The 26,348-nt window shown below is 40.0% G+C and overlaps 1 protein-coding gene across 6 annotated transcripts; it reads left to right on the top strand.

Annotated features, from left to right (window-relative positions):
- Positions 1–1,134: 1,134 nt before the first annotated feature.
- SPAM1 (sperm adhesion molecule 1) lies at positions 1,135–24,569 on the top strand. 6 transcript variants are annotated; one of them, XM_080579770.1, is made up of 4 exons: positions 1,135–6,245; positions 17,405–18,594; positions 20,528–20,641; positions 22,463–23,974. In XM_080579770.1, the coding sequence occupies exons 2-4, from the start codon at positions 17,626–17,628 to the stop codon at positions 23,120–23,122; spliced, it is 1,743 nt and encodes a 580-aa protein (XP_080435896.1). In that variant the 5' UTR covers positions 1,135–6,245; positions 17,405–17,625; the 3' UTR covers positions 23,123–23,974. The 6 variants fall into 6 exon arrangements, with proteins under 6 accessions (XP_080435896.1, XP_080435895.1, XP_080435899.1 ...); XM_080579769.1 differs by lacking the exon at positions 1,135–6,245 and adding an exon at positions 9,076–9,457; XM_080579773.1 differs by lacking the exon at positions 1,135–6,245 and adding an exon at positions 9,077–9,457 and having other exon boundaries at positions 20,528–20,636; positions 23,832–24,569.
- The last annotated feature ends 1,779 nt before the right edge of the window (positions 24,570–26,348 follow it).

The raw sequence follows: 26,348 nt of genomic DNA, 5'->3' as shown, positions 1-26,348 counted from the left end.
ATAAAGGCCTACTACTATAATGAAGTCCTACAGTAAAGGTTTAAGAAACAGGAGACTCTAATGAACTCTAATCCATTATCAATTTCCTCTTTTATCTGGGAGTGCATGAATTTAAGAGTAATGTGACAGGAGAGAAAGAGATGCTGCTTTCACATGCATGTACTGCTGATATAGCACTCGTGGTGAAATTCCTGCAGGATTTCCCCAGGTTGCAAAATCTTCCCTCTTTCTCAGTAAACTGATCATTTCCTTTATGTTCAGAGAAACATCTGTCATAGATGATTTACTCAGTGGATTTTGGGGGATTTTTGGATTTTTCTTCCTTCTGTGTTGACGAAACATGATCTACAACAATCCTACATAAAGCTTTTTTACTTCTAAGTCTCTGTCTTGCTCTCATGTTCTGTTTGTTTCATAATGATTGAATTACAGACGGTTTTGCTGGCAAGTTCAAATCCGCATGTAGGGGTCTGAAAGATGGAACTGGAAATAAATTTGTTTCACTCTGTTTTATACAAGTATTCCAGAAGTTCATATATCACCTTTACATAGACGATTGTAGAACAGAGTCAAGCATAGAAGAAACTGTAATGGTTCTCAAATGCCTAGTTGAAGTGTATCAAAAATACCCTCCAGTAATTCTATTTTATATTGCAAAGAATTAAACTATCGGAAATCAAATGCAGTCTAGATATGAAAGTCTCACAGAAACAGCAATTTCCTAAAGCTATTCCTTCAGGGCCTAAAAATATTGGGCAACGCCATGTTGAAGTGTAAAGTAATTTTTATAACGTACAACAATGTTTTGGGACTCTGTATGATAAATAACCCCTGAACGCTGACATTGCTGCCCAGAACCACCATTTCACTTGCCATGGGTCTCCCTGAATTTGCTTTGGCACTGGTCTTTATGACTCCAAGTAGTTCTTTTTATGCCTTTAATATGTAGATGGGTAGCCTGGGAAGACACTTACCGTTCCTATACTGCTTTGCAATCCAAATGAACTGCTACCTCTGCAGCTTTCAGAAGTCATTTAAATTCGTTTCACAAGCAGGTGAAACACTTCAGAGGCAGTTTATAATGCAGATTTTCTTTAAGGCCACATTCCAACTGTGTTAGAAGGTGTGGAAACTCGCTGGTGGTGGAGCCGGGTGGTAAGCAACCTCCTGTCCCAGCCTCCCTGAAAAACCTTGTGTTGGTTTTATTTATTTATTTATTTTTAAAATTCAAATTTAGGTAGTCATCCTGACAAAAAGCATTTATGACCTGCTTTAATTAGCACTTTTCTCAGCAGGCATAGTAAATTGGACTTTTTTTTTTCTTTTTCTTTTTGAAGGTGACAGATGGATCTGTTTCTTCAAGCCTTCTAGTGAACAGAGATTCCTATTAATTTAATTTTTTTTTTTGAAAGTTATTTTACAAGTGCATAAAGACCTTGTCAGACTGGGTTTATAATTGCTTGTGATGTAGTTCGTGATACAGAAATCACAAGGAAAAATTCTTGGGTCTGATTCCTCTCTTCTGGCAGAAACAAATCAGGAATATCCTCTGGTGAAGTCTAAGCCAGACAGAATTCTTCTGTACAGATGTTATAAATGGATAGTAATCTATTTCTGATTTCTGCAGAAGTGATGTGTTAGACAGCAGCAGGAAAATAAACTCAAAATGTTAATAGAGAGAGAAGCCTCTGGAGCCCCTGAACTTCTCTTAAAACAGGGCAAAGATTAATTAGGATCTCTTAGTACCTACATCTCGAAACACCCTTCCAGTGCATGAATAGTTATGGCAAAGCTTTAATGAGTTTTTACTCTCCTTGACTTCACAGGCAGGGTGGAAAAAAAAAAAAAGCAGACTCAGCAGGGAAGTTTTGAATGCTCAGGAAAAAGAACTAATTTAACTGCAGGAAGGTCTCAGAAGAAAATCCTTGAGATCAAACTCCAAATCGAGTTCAATACACGCAAACGTGAAGAGAACAAAAACCCATCAATCAAACACACTGTATAGTACTGCTGGATGGGAATTTTTTGATGATTTTTTTTAAAGAATATTCTAGTCTATTTAAAAAAAAATAAAGCAGAAGACCAAACTGCAACCATAGGCTTCTCAGTTAAATTTATGCATGTACATATTGACTGGTTAAATACTGTTTCTCACAGTTTGAAATGTGTAGTGGCAGTGCTGGTATGCCTTGTTCTGGCTACTACTGCAGTCCAGGACCTGCTGTGTTAAGGTGAGATAGAGCTGAAGATGATTTTGGCTAAGCAGCGCTGCCCACATCTGTATTGTCCACCTCTGCTGCACACGTAGAGCGCTTCCAGACGAGAGATGGAAGGGCAGTGGGCAACTGTAACACCTGTGGTCACCCCAGCCAGAGCTGTGGGGGAATATTTCCAGGTATGCTCCTTCCTCGTCTTCTGCTGTCATTCTGCCTGTTCATACACACAGACACAACCTGTCACAAAACAACAGTCAGGAAACAAGGTCTTGTCTTTCATGAGCCTTGCATGTATCTTTGCTTGGGGCAGTGATACGTCTCTGTGTTTGGGGTGGAGGTCAGTATTATTCAATAAAGATGGTTTATTGCTGGTCAGTATCTTAAGTGATATGTTCTACCCCACATTGTTCTTGGTGACTATGAGGATGGAGAATATTAACTTGAATTTTGTATATCTTCCACACAAATAACTTCCAGGTAGTTTATGTTTCCCTAATGGGGGAAAAGTTCAGGCCTGCAGGATTCATGTTGGCACCAAAAAGTAAAGTCTGGCAAGTGAGAGTGAGAAGCAGGATTTACTGTTGTCCAGTATGCTAAATGACAAGGATTTGTGATTTTAGGGAAGACTATGAAGTGCTCTTTGAACTCCCTAGTTACAATGGAAAGGATCCATGGTGGTTTATCTCCTTTTCTATGCCAGGTCGGTGAGGACATCTGCTTCCCTCTCTTTGCACATATGCTTTGAGCCAGTCCATGGGGAAGGGATCACTTTCTAGATATTCATGTCAGTGGGCATGAATAGGCCAGTGGGCTTATTCTCGGTAAAGACACAACCCCAAGCATCTGTTGTATTAATGAATGTGGGGTCACTGGTGTAAGTTCACATAGATGCACTAGAGCTACGCGCGATGCAGTGACTTTCAGCAGTGAGAACGTGGGACTGGGTGAGCTTCAGAAGCATCTTGTGCTATTGCTGTTGGTTTAAGCTGGAGTTTAGTTTCCCAAACCTTTTTGCAGTTGGGCTGGGTGAGGGAATGGTGTCTCTTTGTCTACTATTCTTTATTAAAGCTGCTGCTTTCAATATGTACACAGAATACACAGGAATATATCTTTCTTGACATAAAACCATTTCACTCAGATTGCTTTTAGCTTCCACATCTGAAGTTATAACTTGAAAGTGCTTTGGCATAGATTGACATGAAAGACAATGAGACATGAAAGGCAATCAGGTAAATAAGAAAATTCTTATTTACAAATTTATATAGTGCCTATTGTCATGGCAGCTTGGCAGTGGCTTAGAAAGATTCAAATGTAAATTAACTATGTCATTCTCAAAACTAAAATTAGTTAGTTACGCAAAAATGAAAAAAGAAGAAGAGCCTTCTATAATTTCTTTAAAAGCTTAGATCTGAGTCCTAGAAGGCACAGAGTGCAAACCACATTGTGGGAAGCCTGCCAGTGGAGAGCTGTGCTGCCCATCAAAGGACTTCTTCAGCTTGTACAGAGAAGCACGAGTCAGAAGTAGCCTTGCATATGCAAACGCGTCAGCCCCACAGCAGGGAAAATGATAACTGCAGAAGTGTGGTGCTGTGCCCAAACGAAAAGCTCCACAGAGGCAGCGCCAGCATAGATGCTCTGCAGAACTGTGTGTGGGACAGAATCCTGCCCATTTGATCCAGGGGGGCTTTTAGTCTCAGAAGATGCAGTGCTGAACTGTCCCACAAAGAGACCAGCTCAAGTCCTAAAAGTAGTCCACACGTTAGAAATGAGCTGTGCCAAATTAGAACAATGCTACGGGTGAAAAGGTGAAATGTATTAGTCTGCTCTAATGCTTTCAGGACCCAGGCTTCTGCCTCTGCATTGTGTTGTGCTACATAGGTAAACTGTCTTATTTGGAAATCACAAAGGAAAATCTTCTTTGGGCTCCATTACATGACGCGGACATAGTCAAATGCCACACTGCACAGTGGAAGTTTTCAAAATGACTTGAGCTGCTGCAATACAACAGAGGGTTCTAGTGTTTAGACAACCTGACTTGCCATCGTTCAGGAGATACTGCCACCCAGAAAGTTTATGCATATGTAGGAAGGGTCCCAGCTTAAACCACAATATGCTCCCAAAATCCCTGATTTTGTATGTCACCTCCATCCTGGTGCAAGATAGGGAAGTGCACTGTTTTCTGTGGCTCTTCCCCAGTGCCCTGGTTTCTCATACAGCCTCAGACCAGTAGGGCCTAGAAAATGGAAGACCTACAGCTTCACTAGCACCTAACATGGCTCTGTCAAGCAGAAGAGAACGCAGGTGACAGTTGCTGTGATGGCCCACCTCTATGAGTAGCTAGACCCTGTGGGGTGCCTGCGCGGAGACTTGGCACAAATCTCCAAAAAGCAGTCTGAATTCTTTAGGCAGGAACTAACAAAGTACTGTATAATGTACAAAGGAAAATATCTAGAAAATCATGACCAAAGGAAAGGTATGGTAAATAATGACAAAGTCATGTGACAAAGATCTATCCGCAATAAGCTGGGAAAGCAAAATCCAAGACAAGCCAAACATATGTGCTGCCAAGCCAAACTGCTGGAGCGATCAGAGCTCCCATATCTTATCTGCAAGGGCTACAACGCTGCCCAGGTCTGGTTTCAGGTGAGGGCAGTGCACAGGAACACTTAGAGTACTGCTGCAGTGGTGGCCTTGCTGCTGGTAGCTGTGTCCTGCTTGCATGGTGTCTACTCCAGCTCCTGCCAGTGCTGAGATCATAGGCAACCCATTACAGAAAAGAAGGGAAGGAGACCTTAAGCCTGTTTGAAGCATTTCTTCTGCTCCACTTCTGGGTTGCAGAAACAAGCTCCATAATATTTCAATTTGGACACGGTAGCCTCCACAAAGGGAGTGAGTTATGGGATTAAGCCCCATATTGTGAAGTGCTGATGGAAAAGAGCATCCTGATGTAAACTGGAGCACAGACTCTATGGCAGAGCTGGTGGGTAAAGATATTATGGAGCCAGTCCTTCTGCCTGGGGGAGGTGAGGGTTATGGTGGGCACTTTGGAGAAAGGAAGGTTGGAGGTGGTCTTGAACTGTGCTGGAACAGAGAAAGAGAAGAGCACCTCCTTGAAGGGTGAGCTTAGGAAAAGGTGACATGGTATGTGAAAGGGAGGATTTGACCTGTGACTGCGGGTAACAGGATAGTTACTGAGAAATGTTTACATGTGCCTTCATGCCTTCCTCTGCTGAGAGATTGTACTGGGTATGTGTGGCAAGGGTTTGGTAACAGGGAGGGTGCAGGAGTGGCCTCTGAGCAGAGCCCAGCAGCTGCCCCATGTCAGATAAGAGTCAGTTCTAGCCAACTCCAAAAGGGACCTGCTGCTGGACAGTGCCAAGCCAATAAGCGACATTGTTTGCACCTCTGTGAGAGCAGATTTAAGAACAGAGAAAAAAGCTGCTGCACCACAGCAGCTGGGAGAGCAAGGAGTGAGAAGCAGCCCTGCAGACCCCCAGGTCAGTGCAGAAGGAGGGCAGGAGGTGCTCCAGGCACGCAGCAGCAGTTCCCCTGCGGCCTGTGGAGAGGCCCCTGGTGGAGCAGGCTGTCCCCCTGCAGCCCATGGGTCCCACACGGAGCAGATCTCCACGCTGCAGCCCGTGGAGGAGCCCCCGGTGGAGCAGGTGGATGTGGCCTGGAGGAGGCTGCGGCCCATGGAGAGCCCCCGCAGGAGCAGGCCCCGGGCCGGAGCTGCAGCCCGTGGAGAGGAGCCCACGCAGGAGCAGGGGGTCTGGGGGGAGCTGCCGCCCACATGTGGGGGACCCGTGCTGGAGCAGTTTGCTCCTGGGGGATGGACCCCGTGGTACGGAGCCATGTGGGAGCAGTTCTTGAAGGCCCCACAGGCTCAGTTTGGGAAGGACGGCATCCCGTGGGAGGGACCCCACGTGGAGCAGGGGCAGAGAGTGACTGTGAAGGAGTGGGGCAGACAAAGCGTCAGGGACTGACCACAGCTCCCATTCCCTGTTCCCCTGTGCCACTCGCGGGGAGGAGGTAGAAGAGGGTGGATGGGGGGAAGGTGGTTTTTGTTGTTTTTTGTTTGTTTGTTTGTTTGTTTTCTCTTCTCAGTGTTCTAGTCCTCTAGTTATAGGCAATAACTTTCTCTAATCTCTCTATGCTGAGTCTGTTTTGCCCATGACAATAATTGTTGAGTGATCTCCCTGTCCTTATCTCAACCCTTGAGCCCTTTTCATTCTATTTTCTCCCCCTTTCCCTTTCAGGAGGGGGAGTGAGAGAGCGGTTGTGGTGGAGCTCGGCTGCCCAGCTGAGTAAAACCACCACAGAGATGAAGTACCAGGGAAGAAGGATTCATCTCAGTGGGGTCAGACTGGCTGGAGTGCAGGGGATGTGTGAAGAGAAAGGGAGAAGGGAAGGGAGACACCACGTCCTCAGCTCAGCCCCCTGCTTCCCGTCTGTCCACCAGGTGTAATTAACATTGCAATCCATTCTGCCAAAGTCACAAAGTGGAATTTTGCCACTGATTAATAATGGGAGAAAACTCAATTCCTCTGTTCTTTGTTCTTGAGGCAGCAGAGTTCAGGTTTGCCTACATTGCTGAAAAGCTTTGGGCCACTTCTGCCTTTGCACATTACATATGCGACTTTATATCTGTAGCATTCAGTGATATAAACTGTGCAGTATTTGCATATATTTACCAGCTTCTCTTCCCATCTGGCTTCAGACATCTCCTCTTTTATTAGCTGCCAGCTGTGGCTCTCCTGTTTTTTTATTATTATTATTGTTATTTTTATTTCTTTTTTATCTTCTGATGCCCCACAATCAGCAGGAACACCTTCCAGTTTGTGTCATATAAGAGTGAAATCAAGAGCCACCTAACAGCCACACTCTTATGATTTGGAGGAGCACAGAGACATTTAGCATCAGGTTATTGGGTTGAATCCAGCTCATTCAGTAGCAACTGGAAATTGTTAGTGTCTGCTGATGAGCCGGCAGCTGTGGGGCGTGACACTGGGGGCTCTTCTCCAGTTGCTAATGGACAGATGTCCACATCATAAACACACAGACAAAACTAACACTTTTGCTGGCAGTCTCAGCAGGGGACTGACACATTCAGCGGGCAGTGAGGCTGTTTGTAATGCTGGGCAGTGACCACAGAGAAGCCCCAGAGTACCGGAGTGAATAATTTGCTGACCCCTGTTGGGCTTGCTGTGGGGATGGGAACCTTATGTACCAGCAACTGCAAGTCTTGCTTTGAAAGAAATAGTTTAATGATAGAAGCCAGAGGGGATGTTGCTGAATGTCTGAGACAAACTAGTAGGTTAATGAGGTGTGAAGAATGGTTTGGTCATAGTTCCTCTTCCCTCCCTTTTGTTTCCCATACCCCTGCAGAGCCATTTCCACATCTCCTCAGGCTTCTCAACTTTCATTCTGTCCCACAACATCATTACAACCAAGCATGGCAATGTTTCCTTCCTGTTTTGAGAATTATTTCACTTATTTACTTAATACTGAAGCCAGCAAAAGTCTTATTCTGGGAGGAAATTCATATTTGACAACGGTAATGGATGCTAGACCACAAGATAGGCGGTAAAGTTGCAGGGTAGGATTCTGTCCATAAGGCTGCTGTGGAGTGGATCCTGTACCACAAAGATGCAATGTTACAGGAGAGAAAAACAGTGCTACAGGTGAAGTGGCAGAGCCTTGCAGTGTATAGCTTGGGCTGAAACAACAAAGGCTTTTTGAAAACAGCTACCATGCATCTCAACAGCAATTTGACCTGAAAGGTCTCATTATTGTGTATAATGCAATCTCACACAGAAAGCTGGCTTAATAGTTTCCATGAAGGAAAATACTTTCTTTTACAAGCACATCGAGTGAAAAAAATCAATCCAGACAAGAACAAATTTTAGAATTTCAAGACTTTTACCAATTAATATTGTGTTAAAATGTTTGTGTAATGTGCAGTAGCATGTTACTGTGGAACAATGACATGAATATATGTTAATATTGAAAAAATCTTCATCCTTCATCGTAGGAGACTCTTTGCCTTAGAGTATATTTTTATCATAATTTTAGAATGATTTTATAAACTATTATTTTCTAAACCATTATTTCTAAATTATTCTTCTAAATAATTACTTAAAATCAATGTAAAACATTAATTCTAAATGGCAGCTCACCTTAATGATTGTAAAATAACCGTGTATTTTGGCTATTTTGTCATTTGTGAATTTATCATTGGATCCATTATATACATTTATGAAGGATATGTCATGCAGTACTGAAAACAGTAAAAATACAAAACAAAAAATACAAAGAAAACACTACATGTAACATTTGAAATGACAAATTTTTTTCCACAGTGAGACAAAAGACTTGAGACCGACATCAACTCCAAAGTTGATGAGCTCCAAAGCTGCTGAGGGAGAAATGGATCAGGTTCTAAGCTGCCTTATTACAAGCAAAATGGAAGGCCTACAGCTGAAAACAGTTATAACCCATGGCACCTCCTGCCATCCCATCGTTGTGGGAAGCCCTCATCCCACAGGGCTGTGTGAGTGTGATTAGAACGAGGAGTTTGATGACAGAGGAAAGTTGTTCCATCACCTTTACGTGGATGGTAACATGCCCTACGTCAGCGTCCACTAGGGATGCTGGATCTCCGTGAGAGCAATCAGAGGGCACTGCGGTGCTCAGTTCAGTGATCCCCATCCTTAGCAACCTCAGGATCTGCTCCCCAGTGGATAATTTTCCCTGCTACCTTGTTTGCCACACAGCATGCATGCATTTCCTATTGGTACCTATGCTTGGGCACCATGGAAGGCAGTCTTCCCCCCCCCCCCCCCCCCAACCACGGAAAAACTTTTGCCTCCATTGGTCAAAACACTGGTGCATCAAAAAGCAAAAGTAAGTTGAAATGTAAGGTATTTCTTTCTTTAGACAAAACAAAACAAAACAAAACACACAAAAAAGCAGCCTCTTTTAAAACTTTTGGCATTTGTGAGGTATACTATAAAACTAGTTGTAAGGTCTTCGACAGGTAATGTTTTGTCACAGTGCTCACTGCAATCAGCTATGACAGGAGACACCCTTAATCAACTTCCCTATAATTATGCTAAGGTTTTCACTAAATGACAAATCCCAATTGGCTGGGCCAGAGCCCTGCCTTTCCAGACAAGGCTAATTATATTGTCCACTCACCCGTTCATTCATTCCAGCAAGTCCTGACCTGTGGTATCATGTAGGTGAGTATTTACTTTTTATTTTTATGTTGCTTGAATTTTTACTATTTTGACATTTAAAGTGAAGGTAAATCTCAGTAGGACTTTTCAGAAGGATTGTCAGGAATCATGACATGTAACAACCTAACCACCTTGATGAATCACGTATTGAACTTCTGCCGAGTGTGATACTATCAGCTATTTTTCTCTCAGCAAGTTTTAATATTTTTTTTTTCATTCCAAGTGATTCATTGAACTATTACACACACAAAAGATTACTTATAAGCAGTAAATATGCAGCTGACATAGCTATTGAGTAAAATCTGTGTGTACATATCAACAAAATAGCTAAAACCAGCTTAGTCGAAATGACACTTTTTAAACTTTTTAGGTTTGACAGGAATCAGTTTCATCTACAGGCAGGAGTACACTACCACAGGATTTTGTTTCTTTAGGAGTCTATTGGAATAAACTTACTTTTGGGGAAGCTGAGTAAGAACCTATTTGTCCCTAGTGAATGTTTGTAGTCGGGGTGAAAAAGGATGAGACCTTAATGTTTTCAACATTTCAACTCAGGTAAATGATATGTTGCAGGTAATAGTTATTTTTTATACAAAGCCACAAATGGGCGAGGCAATCCACAAAATATCAAAGGGAACAGGTTTGAGTCAGAGTTGCTTGTAAACAATAGAGCAAATGCTGGGCAGATCCTGCCCAGGTACAGGTTGGTGTGGGTTTCTGCTGAAGCCACTGGAGAGGAGAAACCTCAGAGAAGGTGTGGAGGTGGGTGACATCTCCAGGTTGAGAGAGAGAGCAAAGCCTGAATGGCATGCGCTGTCCAGGTCACAGCTCCTGGCGAGTGGTCCAAATTCAAGACATTAGGCCTTTTATCCTTAAAAACAGTAGAGTTCATTATGCCTCTTGGCCTTGCTGTTTAGCCAGGATTTGTTGGAGTTTGCAGGTTATTTCAGTTAGAAGAAAAACTGATGATGAGGTCAGGTATCCTCGTTGTTTGGCACTAAGAACCATACAAGCTATTGCCTTTGTAGCAGTGGCAGATCCAAAGAAACAGAAATTGTTACTTCCTGAGAGCTGCAAGCTTCTGCTTTCCAGCTCCCTTACTGTAAATCCTTTTCTTTAGGCTTTCTCTAAGGGTTATGCTAATGTGCTTGCTCAGGCAGGTCCAACTGAGCTCCTTTTTCTTTTCATCTGAAACTGTTAATTCTTTGCATAACCATTTCCCCAAACAGTGCTCGATAATGCTAATGTCTCCTTTATAAATCACCAGTGTTCTGCATAGCTTTGTACTCACCTTTGTTTTGAGACTTTGACATCTGCTTACCCATCTCTCTCACTTATCTCCAGGGATGGGTGGCAATTACACTGGCTCCTTGGTATTAGGAGGTTTATCAAAATAACAAAAGACTAGGGAGATTGTGAAGAAACAGAGGGTGAACGGGGATGCAGTAGGAAACAGTAGGAAAGAGAAATTATACTTTGGGAAGGTTCATTTTTTAATGTGGTTTCATATTTTCCTCTGATTATATTTATTTATGTACAATCATATGGGAGAAAGGAATATAGAATGAATTACAGTCCCAGGGGAGGAAGTTTTTTTAAGAGGGAGCATTTAGTTATAACACAAGAGAACCTGAAATCTCCCACTGTGAAGGCAGATGTTAATATATAAACTGGTACTGAGGTTAATAATACGTATTTTTTCAAAGGCTAATTCTGATTTGAGGACCTCCCTTACCTCTCCCTCCTCTTGTTCTAGTTATAAAGCACATTTTTTTTTTTTTTTCAGAAAAAAGGGCATAATTTTGTGACTGAAACTGTTTCACATTCTGAATTGTCTGCTATGGTAATTATAAAACTGCATTACTTAAAGAGGATTAAACAAAGGTCTATTCTGTCTCTTCCAGAGATGTCTACAACAGTCTCACCTCTTTCAAAGACACAGCTACTTTTGTACACTGTAGATCATTTTTTCATATTAATTACTACAACAAGATCATGATTTGCTGGGGGGGAAATATTCTTAACACAGATGTGAAATGCCATCTTCTTTGACCAAAAATGTGCTGTAGTTATATTTCTGTGCTGCATGGAAGGCTTGCAAGGAAAGAATATCATGTGTTTATCTGTTCAGTTCAGCTGTCTGGTTTTCAGAATAACACTCCTATGAGAGGTGATGAACATACATGTTTCTTAATGGAGTATTGTAATCCCCCAGGTTATTGGCTCCCCTTGAGACCATCCACACACCTGTAGGCATAACACTGTCTTGTTTGGAAGAGCTCACTTGCAAGATCTAGTAAACTGCCTAGGAAGCCTGTTTTTGTTCTGCAGCTCCAAGTGCGTGGCCATCTGCACTACAGCTCTCTTGCTAAAACTGCTGTCCAAAAGAGTTTTAAATGATACCGGAACACAAGGTCTGGCAGCAAAGTAAAAGACATTGGGCATTTTAGGAATGGAATTACAAAGTGTTATTTTGATGAAACTATTCAAAGATTATTTAATTTACTGAGTTGTGTCCCCATGGGATAGGGGAATTGATGAAAATTACACCTACAACCTTGTCAGGCAGTTAGAGGGAAAAACAGGTTGAAAGCATGGGCTAAAACAGAAAGCAGGTGTTGAGTTTTTTTCTGAAGGCTTCTAATTAGAATTATTCAATAGGGTTTGGTGTGATACAGTGAAGAATATTTAACTAAAAACAGACCAAAGGAAAACACTGGTTGCCTTTAAAAATGGGTCTGTGATTTGCCCAATATTCTATGTGAGGGTAGTAGTAATGTAGTACGGAAATGTGATTCAAATCTACCCCCAATATGAAGTGTGCTTTAATTAGCTGTTTACTAATTGATATTAATGGTAGATATATATTTTTCACATGACATTGACTAGTAGTGCATATTTTTAATAATTTCAAAGCCTGCTACGGAGTTCTGCACAAGTGACAAATAATGGACTCTTATCTTGTCCTTGATTCCTCTGCAATGGAAACTGTCATTACAGAAATTGAGTTCTACCAAGCCTAATTATACACAATACAACAACAGAAATTTTCCAAATACTATTGGAAATGTGTTCAGACAGTTTATTTGGCTAACTCACAAAAAAAATTAGAACATCAATAAACAGGCTGCTAGGATATTACAGAACTTTACAGAATTCAGAATTAGAACTTGCAAGAGAAAAAAATGAGAAATGGAGTATAGAAAAATAATTGGAAATATTAACAAAAACATATAGCAAAAATGCATGTAAATAATCAAACAGTAGTTTGACGAAATCTTTCATATATACATTTTTATAGGAAGGCTATTTACAACCTGGATGCTCATCTACTGACCTTTACATCGACATATTTTGATTTCTTCCACGGGCAATTTAAAATCCTCTCAAGCTGGGAATGCCAGCACAGAAATTTGTTTGGAGATTTTCTCAGGCTTCAAGTCCTCACACAACCATTGCCTTGTACTCAAAACCAGAACTCAAGAATGGGAGTAAGCAATCATGAAAGAGCTGTTTTGGCAGTCATTGATGATAAGGACAGCTACAGCACTGGGGTGTAGTTTGACAAGCAGTTCTTAAATTGTCTGTGCTGGCTAAACTAGCCAGTTTTGCTGGTTCGTGTAGTTAGTCAGAAAAAAACCCTTCCTCTCTTCCCTTTTGGCTGAGGTGTTTTTAACTTGAGCAACTCATCGTGTGGCCCCACAGACAGTTGTAGTAGTTCAAGTGAGAAGATTATATTGAAGTGAGGTGGAGTTTTAGAAGCCTGTCAAAATAAATGCTTACCAAATTCTGACTTCACATCTCAGTCCATTTCTAACAATGAGGTTAAATCCTACTATGCGAAGGCCATCCTTCATGCTTAATGTTTGATCAGGTTGAATTTGCCATCAGCTGTGCAGCACATATGGTTCATACTTAGAGAGTTGTACCTTCTTCCCAAGGAGCTCCTTACCCCTCACAAGCGTTAATGTTATTCTCACAATGTCTGGGTGTGTTTGTGTTAATCGAATATCATTGCCTTCTATTTTAGAAATTCCCAAATGACCCAAGTGGGGAGTGCAATGCAGTTGCAGGATTATTCTTCCATTCCTTCTATGGCTCTGTATATGACTCTGATACCTGCTTGTAACGAACAAACAGCCTCGTGCCCAGGATATTCACCTCTAAAAGGAGCACAAGGGTTTAAATCATCTCTAGGTTGCAGTTCCAGCAGCACTGGTGGTTTCACACAGTTTTTTCTACTGATCCCTTAAAAATACAGATATTGACAGTGTGAACTGCTAACAGTGTGAACTGCTTTGATCCTCTTTCAGGGAACCATGAGTCTATGAACTGTATTGGTATTGATGGTACCTTTGGTTTAAAGAACAAACAAACTTTGGATTCAGCTTCAGGTTCCAAGTTTAAATACACTTGAATTGACTAAGTTATGTCTATTTATTTCAAGGCTAAACTTGGATTCTCACGTTTAATTTTCATAAAAAAAAAAAATCTAAATTCTTCTAACACATCAGAAATATAAGTGAAAGAGCACATCCAATAATTTTTGATAGGACATATAATCAGGTTATGGTGCATAATATTTGTGTGAAGCTCAAGTGTACTCCTCTCCATTTTATTTTCTAACTTTTTTTGGCCAAGTGGGTCATTTGTTTTCAGGGTCACATAATATGGCCCAGTTCTATGACTGTAGCTTCCAAAATATGGGAGCACACTTGTATTTTCAATCATGTGTGTTTCTGCAGTCCAGTTTATGCTGTGAAAAATGATAACGTAATTAAACCAAGAAAAATCCTGTGATTTCTTCTAATAGAAAGCCTTTACAAATGCCATATTCAGGGAAATCTAAAGCAGTAGCTGTTTCTCTAGACGAAGGGCATTTAGATCCATCAGTATGTACTTCTAGTTAGATAGCCCCAGAGCAATTAGTGTTAATATATTGTAAAGGTATTGACTTTTTGACAAAGACAAGAGCAGCTTTATTACTCAGCTTGCTTAGACTGGCATTCAAGGAGACTGAAAAGAGTAGCATTTATTAGAGCTGTCATCGTTAGGTTGGGCTAAAGGCAATCCTTTTAAGTGGAAGCTATCACATAAAGTAATCTATTAGCTTATACCCAGCAGAGTACATTACAGCAAGATTTGGAGAACTATTTCCCAACAACGTTAAACTAAACTTTGCAAGATTAGCCGATAATAAATAACTGAGTTCTAGCTAAATCAGTAAGTACAGTATTCAAAGCAATGCTTTCCTCTTTATCTCTTTATCAATGTCCTGTTAATGAAATCCACTTATGAAAAAGCTTATAGGAACAAAGAAAAATATGTGTCCTGTAGTTTTCTGACCTCAGTGGAGGCAAGAAATCATTCATAGCCAGAGCCAGAGGCACAATAAGAGCTGAACTACTACAAGTCCTTTTTTGAAGTGATCTCACTTCAATACGACAAAAGCTATTACATAAAGGATCACTATCTTGGCAAATGCCAGTGTATATCAGCTCTTTATGTGTGATAATTTGGTTTAATTTTATTATGTTGTATTTGCATAAGTGGAAAATATTTTTGTCCAGAATTTCTCTATGGAATGTTTTTATTTTGTCCTGGAAGTCTGTCTGTATCATGTCATGGTTAATGTAGGATCCAGCAAGGAGTGACACTCTGTTGGACCTCAGAGTTACAAACACGGAAGGTGAAGGTTAGGGTCAGTCTTGGCTGCAGTGACTATGAGATGGTAGAGTTTAGGATCCTGAAAAGTAGGAAAAAGGCAAAACAAGGCAAGACCACAAACACTGATTTCAGGAGACCAGACTTAGGCCTTCTCAGAGATTGGCTTGGAAACATCCTCTGAGACAGCCCTGGAGAGAAGAGGGGTCCAGGACAGTTGTTTAATCTTCAAGAATCACCTTCTCCAGGCTCAAGAATGGTCTCTCCTCATGCAGGAGAGCTATCTAAGAGGAGGCCTGCATGAATTAACAAGGAGCTTTGACAAAGCTCAAACCTAAAAACGAAGAACACTTGAGAAGGGAGCAGGGATACTGTCTGAGTGTGTAAGGATTGTGTTAAGAAAGGTGAAACCCACGTGGAGTTGAATCTGGCAAGAGATGTGAAGGGCAACATGAAGAGCTTCTACAGGTCTATCAGCAGCTGAAGGAAGACAAGGAAAAATGTGGGTCCGCAGCTGAATGAGGCAGGAGATCTGGTAGTAAAGGACATGGAAAAGGCCAAGATACTCAGTGCCTTCTTTACCTCAGTCCTTACTGGAAAGACTGGCCTTCTGTGATCCCAGGCTCCTTAGACCCATAGCAATGACTGGAGCAAGGAAGATTCACCCTCAGTGGAGAAAAATCAGGTTAGGGAACATTTAAACAAACTGGCCATATGCAAGCCTATGGGATGTAATGGTACGTGCCCATGAGTGCTGAAGGAGGTGGCTGATGTCATTGCAAGGCCACTCTTAATAATCTTTAAAAGGTCATGGTGACTGGGGGAGGGTTCTGAGACCTGAAAGAAAGAAAATGTCACCCCTATCTTCAAGAAGGGAAAAAACGAAGATCCGGGGAATTACAAGCTGGTTAACCCAACCTCACCTTGATCTCTGGGAAGTTGATGGAGCAAATAATCCTGGAAAATGCTTCCAAACACTAAGGACAAGAAGGTGATTGGAAGTAGTCACCATGGATTTACAAAGAGGAAATCATTCCTCATCAACCTGATCACCTTTCATAATGAGATGACTGTCTTAGTGGACAATGGGAGAGCAGTGGATATTGTTGATCTTGATTATAGTGAGACTTTCAACACTCTCTCCCATAGCATTCTCACTGATGAAGTACAGGCTAGGTATATGGACAGTGAACCTGAAAACAGCCTGAACTGCCAGGCTTTAAGGGCTGTGATCGGTGCCAGGAAGTCCATCCGGAGGCCTGTTTCTGGTAATATACACTAAGGGTTCACTCAGGACCCAACACTCTTTAACATCTTCATTATCTGGGTGATGGGTATTCCCAGACACGCTATGGCCCATTTCATGGTGCCTCCCATATTTTCCTCCATGCTCTCATCTGCCTTAGATACTCTGTGGCCTAACCATGAGGCTGCCAGGGGAAGTGACAGATCCAGATTTGAACTGTCTCCAAATCAGGAGGGAAGTGGATTCGGATAAGCTCCTGCACAGAGGAATGCTTTAGCTGTCGGTCTGCTATGTAAAAGTTGATGACCACACCATGACTACCACCACTACCATTATGTTCTTGAATAAAAGTGACTGCTCATTGTGTATGTATGGACGACCTCAGCTTTTCCAGGAATTACATTCCTGGGTAGACTTGGCCTTCGCGTCACTTAATCTGTAAATCTCAAATGATCTCAAGCAACAGATAGATGGCCATATGCCAAGATTATATGCAGTTTTTGAACCTGTTTAAAAACTTCTGGACAGAAGACAAAGTGTCTATCATATCATGGATACCTCACTGAGTTAAATGAGTTTATATAGATTGTTTTATTGGATGTAAGCCACAGTTTGGTTTCCAATTTTGTGTTATCTTGGATCTTCCCTTAAGTGCTCTGTACAATTAATCAATTAAGACCTCGAACTTTAATATTTTAAGATAGGTGAGAATTATTACTGATAGATTACTGTTGACTAAGAGAGGACATTGTGAGATTGCTCATGTTTACAGACATCATTCACAGCCACAATCAAGACTACCAAGCATACTCATTCTGATTCACAACTCACTGGATACTATTTCACTGACAATTTTCACTGTTCTTACATACTTTATGTCCTCTAAGATTGTACATTGTGCTTTTCCTTCAAGAGGGAATTTTACTCAAAGATGACAATATGTTCAAAACCATAAATGGTATTTGTTTCACAGTTAGAAAAGAAGGTTTTATCCCCTCTTACTTTATCTGCTTTTTTTTTTTTTTTTCTTTCTGCATTAGGTCTTAAAAATTGTTCAGATTTTTCCTCCAGTCTGAAATGGTAGAGAACCTTGCATAAAGGACATGCTGATTTTACACCTCAAGAACATTGCTTAATAGCTTTAATCTGAAGAAATATATTATATGCTAAAGCTTCTGACAGACTACCAAACTTGTCAACACCCAGAGAGCATTTAATTTTTTTTGGATCAGAAGCACTTAATACCACTGCAATTGTTACAATGGAAACTCTAAGACAAATACAAAGTTTTGGAATCCATGTTACTTGTATGTATCCCATAGCATCCGGTATGGTGTTCGCCACTGTTCTAGTTTCTTGCTGCTCATCTCTGAACATAAGAGCTCGTCCACTTATTTCTAATTCACCATTCCTTTCTATCTGGAATGCTCCTACAGAACTTTGTACTGAAAGGACTGGAGTGCATCTGGATATGACGTTTTTTTCTCTCATTGGAAGCACATTGAAGACATCCATCGGGCAAAACATTACTCTATTCTACCCAGACAGGCTTGGTTATTATCCTTACAAAAATGAAATCACAGGAGAGGCATTCAATGGAGGACTCCCCCAACTCTTGCAGCTGGAGAATCATTTAAAAAAAGCCAAAGAGGACATTCAGTTCTATATTCCTTCAGATGAACAGTTTGGATTGGCTGTTATTGACTGGGAAAACTGGAGACCTGTGTGGATAAGGAATTGGGGATCAAAAGACATTTATAGACAGGAATCCATTGAACTCGTTCAGCAGAGAGATGTAAGTCTATCAGAAGCTGAAGCCAGGACTATAGCTAAAATGGAATTTGAAGCTGCAGCAAAATCTGTTATGTTGGAGTCTCTGAAGCTGGGCATAGCAATGAAACCAAAACGTCTATGGGGATACTACCTTTACCCAGACTGTTATAACTATGATTACAAACAAAACCCACATAATTATACGGGAACCTGTTTGGATATTGAAATAGCAAGAAATAATGAGCTTAATTGGTTGTGGGAGAAAAGCACAGCACTTTATCCATCTGTCTATCTAGAGACAGCCTTAAGATCTTCCAGAAATGCCCAACTCTTTGTTCGCAATAGAGTTCGAGAAGCCATTAGAGTTTCGTATGTCTCCAATTCTACTTACCCCCTTCCAGTTTTTGTATATACACGACCAGTGTTCACAGATGTCTATGAGGAATATCTCTCTCAGGTGAGTGGAGCTACACTTTAAATATTTCAAACTGAAGTGGAAAGAAATTACTAGCACTTATTTAGCAAAGATACTAATTTGTTTCAGAAAAAAAAGTATGTAGATTTTGTATAAAAATAAATTAATCTATCAACTAAATATGTGCAAACTGAACAGTAAGAGGTTTGTTTTCAAGCCTTCCTAATGAAATTACTAGATATTTACTAAATAATAATTTGCACTCTGAACAGTCCTCACATGTAGCAAAATGTCAGAAAGCTAAAAAACGTAATTTAGTATGTTAACTCAGAGGAAAGAATAACCTTTCCAAGAGAATTAGTAAAACTGGGCTGGCCTAATATCTGCTTTTAAAAGTTATAAGGAATAACAATAAAAATGATTTTTTAAAATTTATTTTTATTTTATTTTTTTTTGTTGTAGAAGTGCTTCTTTCTCCTTGCTTTTCGCTTTGATAAGTAGGAGATATATCTCTCCTGCTTGTGTAAGAGGACTGTAGAAGGACATTAAATATGATTAGTGTAAGATCTTCTCATACTTTCCTACCTCTCCCACTCCTCAGCCTACATTTGGAGAGTGAGAGGTCACTCAGCAATCACTTTCGTGTCCAGAATGTTAACCTTTTTCTTATTTTGAAATTATGAGGTGCATATTAAGACAAGTTCTGTTGCAGGAGTTCTTAAACGGTAAATTACCCTTCTTCCACCCCAATTCGTCTGATTTTTGTGATGATAATGTAATTAGTTCTGCGAAGTCAAAGAACTTCCTTGCCTGTCTAGGACTTGAAGTACTGATACAAAATTCAATTTTTAAAAATCAAAGCAAGGACATTAAGTTTGCTAATTCTTGGATAAATGTGTTTTAAAGCTGGTGAGGAAATTCTGTCCTTAGGTGTACTGGAGTAGCCTCCTAAATGGCATATCAGCATCTCACGGGTTTGTCAAGGTTAGCCTCTGTTTAAGGTCTAACCATTCCTCGCTACAGCTTTTCCTTAACATTTTTATATATCTATGCTATCATAGATACCACCACTTTGGAAAACCTCCTCCTGGTCATCCAGGCCAAAAGGAAGGGGAAGTCAGAGGTTGTGGTCCCGGTGACTGCCTTGTGTCCTCCAATATCCTAGTTAGAGCATCACCGAGCATTGTCCACAGCTCTGTGCATATCTTTGAGGAACAGGGTGTGCTGTTAGGGTCACTGCTGGGTTTCTTGTTACTCACTGAAACCCTTACATCCTTCCTTTTTGTATTGTTCTTCACAGAAGGTTTTTTCCTTGTTCTTTTTCTATCCATAGTCCTCTCCCTTCCCACATGGGTTTTCATGTTTTGTTAGTGCTGGGCTAATAGCTGACTCTAGAAAGAGAGCTGAACAGAAACAAATTTCCCAGATCAATCTCTGTAAAAGGCCAGAGGCATTCTCCTGAGAAAAGAGATTCCTGTTGGTGAACGCTATTCTCTTGCTACTTTTAAGCTTCAGCACTTTCTGGTAACTGAAATTAAGTACAAACCAAACCAACCAACCAAAAATAATAATAATAAAAAAACAGACACCCCTCTTCCCCCACCCACCCACCTGTGCTTTCCAGCCGCTGCTTCAGGCAGCATTAGTGAAATTGGTTACTACCAGCTGAGCAGTCAGGAGGCAATGCAGCAAAATAAATCTTAAAATGGTTGGTGGAATGCATGGGCCAAACCACTGGCTCAGTTTTACAGCCATGTTTTTCTAACCAGATGACATATATATTCGGGAGATAGTAGGCAGTATTTTCTAGTATCACCTGCTCAACTCCATCCCAGAATAACATAGCGTAATTGTGAGCAGGATGTTTGCATTGTGCATAATTGCGTGCTGTTTTCAGAGTGGTTATTTTGGCTATGTAATTTACTATACGTATTATACCTTTTGCCCATATGTTATAGCTTACTTACATCAGTAGGATTCTTTCCACATTCACTCTCAGGATGACCTGGTAAATACCATTGGAGAATCTGCTGCACTGGGTGCTTCTGGAATTGTGATCTGGGGCGATATGAATTTAACACAAAGTAAGGTATGCCAGATTAATGATTAATATGACATTTTTAAAGAACAATAAAATGAAAAGGATATAAAACATTATAATTATTTACATCATATCTTCCACTTTAAAAATGAGTCCATATTGTTAGCAGACCTACTGTCTTCACTAATCAAAAAACAAACAAACAAAAACAAACAAACAAAGAAGACAAAAAAAAATCAGGATTATGAAGATTACTGTTGACTACACAGAATAAGAGTTCAATTTTTTGAAGTTTCATTGTTGGCGATGAGTACCTGGACAAGCTACCATGATAACTGTAAGTGAGTTACCACCTGTTCACTTAACTTAAGGAAAGAATTCCCATATCTTCATACATTCCACTCGCGAGGTACAGAAAAAATTACTTGAACTTGCACAGAACAATTCTTAAAAAAGGACCCTTCCACTTTTTATTTTTAAAATGGTGCACTTGGCAATAATATTTAAAACACTTGGAGTCAGCATGTGAAATTTCAGCTCTAGCCTGTTCTGTGTGCTATAAGTACTAGTTTGACTAATTCCAGGGTAAGAAAGATCTGAGTCAAAAGAGGAAACAAAATCAGATTGTCTTAGGAAGGTCAAAAACACATTTTGAGAAACATTGTTATAAGGACATTCAAATCTTTTGAACTAGCTCATTCATATCCAGGCAAACTGAATAGAATGAACGACTGTATGGGAAGACACTTTTGAAGCCTTTTAAGAGCAAAAAACCAAAAATCTTCAGCACTGCTGAACCTCCTGTCACAGACAGCATGGCCAAATAAACCTCCACAGCTCTGTAAGTGTCAAATTCTCAGAAGTGTCCCACTGACCATTCTTTGCATGTCCCTGCTTCTGAGAAAGCCTATCAACTGTATTTTTTCAAATTTTGAAACTTCAGTGAGCAAACAGGATTTTCTACAACTCAGCCAGACTATGCATTTGTGCACTAATAGCACCTTTTTTCAAGGGTATCATAGTCTGTAGTGTCTCAGCAATGAAATATTACCGCGAGCCTGACTTCTGCATGAACTGCATAAACCAAAATTTTCTAGGCAGGGATTTTAGATATATCTAAAAGAAAAACAATTACATATACCTCAGATTCATTGAGATGATCTCCTTGGGTGTTAAGTAACTAGATTTTTCTATGTATTGATGTGTGGTATTGGGCAAATGCCCTAAGAATAAATAGATTCAGAAACAAAGAGTCCAACAAACCTCTAGGTATTATACTGTGCCAAGCATACACAGAATATATGCCAGTTTCATGATCAATTAGATGTTCCCTTAGCATACCTTTTGACCATCCTCCCAAAGTGCGTTCCATTCAAAAATGCTGTGAAAGGTCCCTATTCCTGCAGCCAGCTACTCGTGTCAGGGAAAACTGAAGAGTATCACAGGATGATTTAATAGAAAAAATATTTGTTCAGGTTGAAGAAATGTGTAATTGAAGAAATTGTGTATTTTTTTTCCCTTCAAGATCCCTTCAAAATATTCAGGACACATAAAAAGAACTTTTAAAAATGCCTCTGATTCAAAATACTACAGGAAGTGTCATACAGATAAAATGAAAGCTTAAAGTTATCTACTTTCTAATGCAAGTGCTTTTAGTAACATACTCAACAACCACCTGAGATAAACTTACTGTGATCCTTGAATTGTATAGAAACTTCTCCTATAAACGGGCTTCCAACAACCAGTTATAACTATTATCAAAACCTCAGGATAAACATTTATAGATATCCACTATAGTACTGTTACTATAATAACAACATTTTAATAGTTTCTGCACTAAACTTTTCAGATATGATGCTCTTTTTACAGAACACCTGTAAGACTCTGGACAACTACCTTAGGAGGACTTTGATTCCTTACCTCATCAATGTCACAATGGCAGCCAGAATCTGTAGCCAAGTATTATGCCAAGATTCTGGTGCCTGTGCACGGAAAAAATGGAATTCCAGTGACTATCTTCACTTGAACCCCAAGAATATTGTCATTCGAATGACAAAAGATGGAAAATACATTTTACAGGGGCAACCAGCATTTCAGGATCTACAAACATTCATAGAAAAATTTGACTGCCACTGTTATGCAGGGCACACTTGTGAACCTCGAGTTAATATCAATGACATCCAATACCTCCATGCTTGCATTTCAGAAGATATTTGCATTCAGATATCCTCAAATTCACTTTCTAATATAGAAGTTTCTGATGAAAAGATCCTGTCTAACAGGACTGTATTTTCACTTACCTCTCAGAGTAAGGTGACATTATCTACACATCCTGAAATAGAAGCCTTCCAACCTGACATTGGAAATAATATTCTCCATATAACTGCTGCAGAATATAACACTGTCACGGCTGCCACTATATATGATGTAGAAGCAAATGACACTCGTACTTTCAGTAGTTCTTCACCCTGTAAAATAAGGATGTTTAATCTGCTCTGTTTAATTCTGATTTTTAGAACCTTAATATAAATGACTAATGAAAGTGAGAATATTCTTTTCCCTTAGCTGTGTTTGAAATCCTAAAGGTTTTATTTGCACAGAGAAATCACTCCTGAAAGGTGTAAAATAGGTGCAGCTTTGTGGTCTTATCTGTAACAGGTAACCTTTTCTATTCCTTAGGTGACATTTCAGTTTGAATGTTATTTCTCCAGTTTAGTTCTATAAACTACTATTTGTGCCAAAAATATACTAGTCTGTATATACTGATTATACTTATGAAAGGATAATCCAGAATGAGAAACTTTTTTTTTACAGTTTACATTTTTAAGTTACATTTGAAAAACAAATTTGTTGATAATGCCATTTTGTATACAACAAGTTCAACCAGTTAAATCTGTCACGATCCAGACTGCATTCTGAGCAGTCAACAAGTTTAATACTCTATGCAGGAATTAATTTCATTCCATATGAATACTAGCTATTAAAAATATTTGGCTTAACTTTAAATCTGTGGGACTTTGCAGCATAACATTTATTTGATTAATGTGACCCTTTTTCACTTCTCACAGTATCTACAAAGACAGTGTTTTTTTCTTTTAATTAAATATATTCATAACTCTTGTTCAAAAGTTTTTAGCTTCATTGTAAATGTTGTCTTCAAATATTACAGCTTCATTATTTCAAATTTTAGCTGTAGTGGTTAATCCTTCCTTCTTTCTTCTCCTCTTCTTCTCCCAAGTCCACTCCTTATTTCAGATTTCCGCTTCCTGGCTTTCAGTTCTTCTGTCTGGCCAGCACACAACTTATCTGATCTGCTTCTTCACTCCCTACTGGCACTGGTCACCAGTTCTGGTTTCTCGATTCGGCCAGTCCTATCGAGTGCATGTGACTGTCTCTGTGCCACTGAGACAGAAGTTTGTGTGCACAGAAAAAAGGCTATTTCCTAACCAACCTATCTGGTGGAAGCCAGTTTATTCCATAGGAAAACTCAACAGTGGAAGATGCAGTGATGCTGGGGACCTGGGACTCTCCTTCTTCACCTTCAGTGTCTGTGGTCTGTAATCTCAGGACCAACTTTTTGATCTGTTCTGCTCATAACACCCCAAACCACCTGTCCTGGCACACAAAAAGCTGCGTGCCACTGAGCGCTCTCTCAGTGGGGGCACTATTGCCACATGCCATTAGCCAGGGAAGGAAGGCAGACACCAGTTGACAGGTAAGGCAGTGAAAAGAGATAATACCCATATCTGGAGAGGAGTCTGGCAGAAGACAGACACAGAAAGGCATGCCACTGGGGACACTGCAGGCCAGGCCACAGAGTGAAACCACTTTCTTTCAGCTCCGAAGAGAAATGGCAAACACACAAGACCCTTGCCTTCACTGCAGATGCTCAGCTGTCTTGCAGAGACAACGCGGCTTGTATTTTCCTCGCAAAGGAGAGACATGAAAGAACCTTGTGTATTCTGTACCGGACTAAGAGAAAATCAGTTACTCAAGTCAAAGATGTGTCAATACCCACTCATAAACACAGTGTCATCATAGCTACAGTAAGGGTATTTGCCTAGTATTATTTTATTGACAAAACCAACATTGAAGTAGCATATATACCTCAGAAGGAAAACATTCCAGTTTCACATTTAGGCCAGTTATGATTTATGTGTAGTCAGTTTAAGCATTTAGAAGCAATTAACTGCAGTTCATTTGATAAAATAATATTTCCAAATTGTTATGTCAGATGCTTAATAGAAGGCTTGACTTCTAATGGGTAAAGAGTAGTTGCTGGCATGGATAGATTAAAAAAATCTCCCTAGAGCTAGGCATGGTCTGCATAAATAAATCATCACCTCCCACAGATACAACGTGCCTCACTAATGGAACTACCTGGAATTTCAATACAGTAGCCTTTTACTTACGAAAAGTTAATGCCTAAATCCAGCAGAAAACCCATATGACAGCCAACGCCTTCAAATTTTCAGATTGTCAGTCATAACAGATGTGCAGAAAAATAGATGAAGGCTTTAGATTTAACATGGAGAAATAATGTTTTACGGCTTTTGGACAGCAAGTTATTAAGAAAAAGTGACAATTTTCTCATCGCATTTATGCTGTTGAATCCAAAAGTCAAAGCTCTTCCTACCATCGATGTTACAAGTAGACTAATGAGTAAAACTATATTTGTAGCAATCTTTCTGGTACCAAAGAAGCCATCAGGTTTTGATCACCTCTGTAGAAATGTAGGCTCTTCACTGCAGCTTTGACAATGTTTGTTTGACCTTGGGTAGACAAAAGCCATTGTAAACCTTCTGCATTATTGCTGCATCTGAGGTCCCTCTGTTTCATGCTGAACCTGTGATAACTATCAAAGGATTTCTAAAAACTGGAAACTTCACTGGTAATGTCTTAGCATATTTTGTATGACTTACATGAGCTTTTATTTTTTCAGCAGAACCCTTTAACAGCTAAAATTTTATGTTGGCATACAGAGTTTTAGTTCAAAGGCTGCATTGCTTTGTTAAATCACAAGTTTCCTGAGGTTAAGCTTCTCTCTAAACATCTAGCTCTCTAGAAAACACCAGATTTGTATTACTTTGTGATAAGAGAGCTTGCAGGATCACAAAATCCTACAAGTCTTGCCATAAATATTATTGACTGTCAGCCAAGTAGTAGCAAGCAGAGTGTTTGTGACGGGGAAGGGATGAAATCACAAGGAAAGAAGTAGGAATGAGAAGTTAAAAAAACAGAAGAGTTAAGATAGAGCATCTAGGACCTCCCAGTAGATGCAAAAGAAGTGAACTGCAGAAGTGAAAGAATGAAGCACTAGTGAATGTGGACAGACCGGTCTTTGTGTACCACAGTTTTTATCTACCTGGTACTTAATGTAGACAATCTTTTCCCAGTGCCCACTATAAAGATAAAAGAACACGGTAACTGGTACATTAGATTAGATCCATCCATCTGATCTTTTTCTTGAGAGCAGTTAGGATAGGAAAAGTATAAGAAAAGTGAGAGTAAAGCAGGTCATCACAATAAACTGTCCACAGAAATGCATCTTCCTAAGCTCCATCCATAGTTATCTTATGCTCTCATGTACCAACCACCTTTTGAATTTTCATTTTGGATACTTATGTCACCTACATGTATCTGGAATTCATGCTTTCAATCCTACAAACTTCATAGTGAGATTCAGGTCACCTAGCTACTGTGTATAATTACAGTATTTTCCAAATACATTATTTTGCTCTGTATTATATTTGTC

Source organism: Anser brachyrhynchus, assembly GCF_964034855.1.
Source record: "Anser brachyrhynchus genome assembly, chromosome: 1".
Lineage (NCBI taxonomy): Eukaryota > Metazoa > Chordata > Aves > Anseriformes > Anatidae > Anser > Anser brachyrhynchus.
Note: the sequence above shows the minus strand (reverse complement) of the source record. Positions and strands in the feature narration are given on the sequence as shown.